At 46.6% G+C, this 2,862-nt stretch overlaps 1 protein-coding gene across 2 annotated transcripts in view; it reads right to left on the bottom strand.

The window, feature by feature from the left end:
- Positions 1-851: 851 nt before the first annotated feature.
- Positions 852-2,862, bottom strand: part of exoc6b (exocyst complex component 6B) — a 98,398-nt gene continuing 96,387 nt past the window's right edge. For both annotated transcript variants that reach the window (XM_062516410.1, XM_062516411.1), the window contains one exon: positions 852-2,862. This exon is cut by the window's right edge and continues 4 nt beyond it. In XM_062516410.1, coding sequence (XP_062372394.1) covers positions 2,740-2,862 — 123 coding nt within the window. In that variant the 3' untranslated portion in view covers positions 852-2,739.

Here is a 2,862-nt window from a genome sequence, read left to right as displayed (position 1 = left end):
GTTTCCAAGCTGGCAGAACCGTTTTCCTGACCTCCAACGGGAGAGAGAGAGGGGGGAAAAAAAGAGAGAAGCCAGTCGCGCTCAAGTAAACCCAAAAGGGAATTGTTGTACCCACTCCAGTCAAAACATGCAGGCTCTTACCACCCAAGGAAGGCCACGGTGCTGCCTCTCAACAAGGACAAGGGTGTCGGAGAGCGCACAGAGAGAGCATTTGTGGTGGTCTGGTCACAGCTCACGGATGTACACACACACACACACACACACACACACACACACACACACACACACACACACACACACACACACACACACACACACACACACACACACACACACACACACACACACACACACACACACACACACACACACAGCTATATCCATTGTTGTAAGGTCATGTGTATATGGCCTATTGTGAAAACCACAAAGGGAAGTAGCAGTCTGATACATATTAAACTAGAACTGTTCTTCCGTTTCTCCTGCTCACTCAAAACAACGGGGGAAGCGAGATCGGGCGGATGTGTGTGTGTGTGTGTGTGTGTGATGGGGGGGGTTGAGGAGAGGTGGGGTGGTCACTCACTGTCCAGAGACTCACCTGCCCCCACCCCACCTCCAGCACCTCTCCACACTCTTCACACAACACGGAATCCAGTGCGGGTGGTCTAAGTGCCATATCAGGCAGCCAGAGGAAAGTTATAAATGAATATCCATCCAAATACACAAGGTCATTAAGGAGGTCTGTATGCCAATCTGACCTCCCCGTTTCCCTGAAACCTATTGCATAAGTGAAAGGAAAAGGTGTTTTGAGAACCCATATTTAAATAACGAACAAAGATGCGTTTCAGTTTGGTTGATTTATTCAGTATTGCTCTTGGCCATTTGTTTAAGCTTTATTAGTATTGCAAAATTATCCATTAGTGGTTTAACATAACAAAACTGTATAGTGCAGCAGTGTCAGTTGACAGAGAACCCCATCAAAACAGTTTCATTTCAAACCAAAAGGCTCTTGTGGCAACAAGCTCTCTGTATTCACTTGGGCATCGACTCTGACTGTGGCCCAAAAAGAAGAAGCAAAAACGTTGACATACGCACAAACATATACACGCGAGCACAACAGTGTGTCTTTTTCTCAAAACTCCAGTTGGATGCAGTAACACACACATTCACACACTCACACACACTCACACACACTCACACACACTCACACACACTCACACACTCGCATGCACACACTCACACACTCGCATGCACACACTCGCATGCACACACACGCACACGCACACACTCCTATAAAATCTGAACATGATGCATTGTGTCCCTCTAAAAGCTGAAAGGACAGTGACTGCATCTTCCCTTTCTTCCCTATCTCTCAGCCAGTCTGAATCCCTTTGTTTGGGTGCAAGAGCGACCACTTGAATAAGCACCCACACAGAGCTGGAACAGTTTGATGAGATTTAAATCAACCACATCAAGTCTATTCCGTCTGCTCTAATCCAGATAAGCCCATATTCACTTTTCTTACACTCGGAAACCACTCTGAAATTGTATTGCACCTATCAAACCAGGAAAAAGTTTAAAATTACAACAAAAAAAAGAACCCATCATTTATATAATGAAGGTTTTGTACAAATGCTTAACTGTCACTCCTGTCTGTCTCTCTCTCTCTCACACACTCACACACGCACACATTTATATTGACGGAAGACTAGACCCTTCGTATCCAGTGCCTACACTAAACTGTCTCACAACGATATTAAAAGGTGTCTATGCAATAGAGTTATACAGGTTATATTATACAGGTGACTGCAGGACAAGGAGAAGCATGTCAAGCAGGACCAAAAAAGGCTTAAAGGCATACGCTAAGGCTATGGCACTCCTCTTTAATCATAAACTCAACACTCGTTCTCTGACAAACAATACACCTTCCCCCAGCTGTGGCCTACAAAAAAAAAAGCTTCCTATGGTCACCTTGGCTAGCGCATACAATCAGTGACAGTGTTCCAGTTCAATCAGGTTATGAAAAAAACAAAACAACATGAGCAGTGACCACAGGCTAAGAGACGACCAAAAAAAAAAAAAAAAACGGCTAGCCGTCCAAATCATTTGATCCTTTACAAACTTTTAAGTCTTTCAACAGCTGTGAAAACACACACACACACACACAGGCATCAGTAACTAATGTACCACCTCGGCAAACTTGAATGTGCAATGGGGTTAAAAAAAAAAAAAAAAAAAGGTCTTCCAGCATCTTGTGAACAACGCTTGTGTGTGGCCGGGGAGACCTGGCACTTGCACATCTGAACCAGTCTGCTCTGGTCTTGAGGTGAAGGGAATGAAACGGCGTCCATATCCCTTCCTGTGCTTGTAACAAATCCTGTGGGAAGAGACAGGAACTCCGAGGAAGGAGGACAGGAGGAGAGGTGGAAGAGCAGCTCTCGTCTCGTTGGGGGGGTTGAAAGGCATTCCGTTACACAAGACTGGAGACTTGTGAGGCCAAACGTGCTTAAGACAGGCAGGTGGGCACATCTGAATAATAAGCGAATATACTCTTATAGGGTGGGTAGATGGGGTGGTGGCGTGACTGGCGTGACTGGCGTGACTGGCACAACTGTAGGCGGTGAGGGTGAGGAGACATGCTTCTCAACTGGGGGGAGGGAGAGTGACGGCAGAGGTGACCAATGAGGTGAGGACTGGAGTGTGTCAGCTGACACCCGGGCTGCCAATGAGAGGGCTGCGTCCTCAGGACTGGTTGGAGGCGATGAGGTTCCTCAGCTGCTTGACCACAGTGTCGATGAGCTTCTGCTTGTCGCGCTCGTTCTTGCGGAACTGCGAGAACATGTTGTTCTTCCGGCTGGTGTCCTT

Source organism: Sardina pilchardus, chromosome 16 (genome assembly GCF_963854185.1).
Source record: "Sardina pilchardus chromosome 16, fSarPil1.1, whole genome shotgun sequence".
NCBI classification, from domain to species: domain Eukaryota; kingdom Metazoa; phylum Chordata; class Actinopteri; order Clupeiformes; family Clupeidae; genus Sardina; species Sardina pilchardus.
The sequence above is the reverse complement of the archived record's forward strand: the minus strand, read 5'-3'. Positions and strand labels throughout refer to the sequence as shown.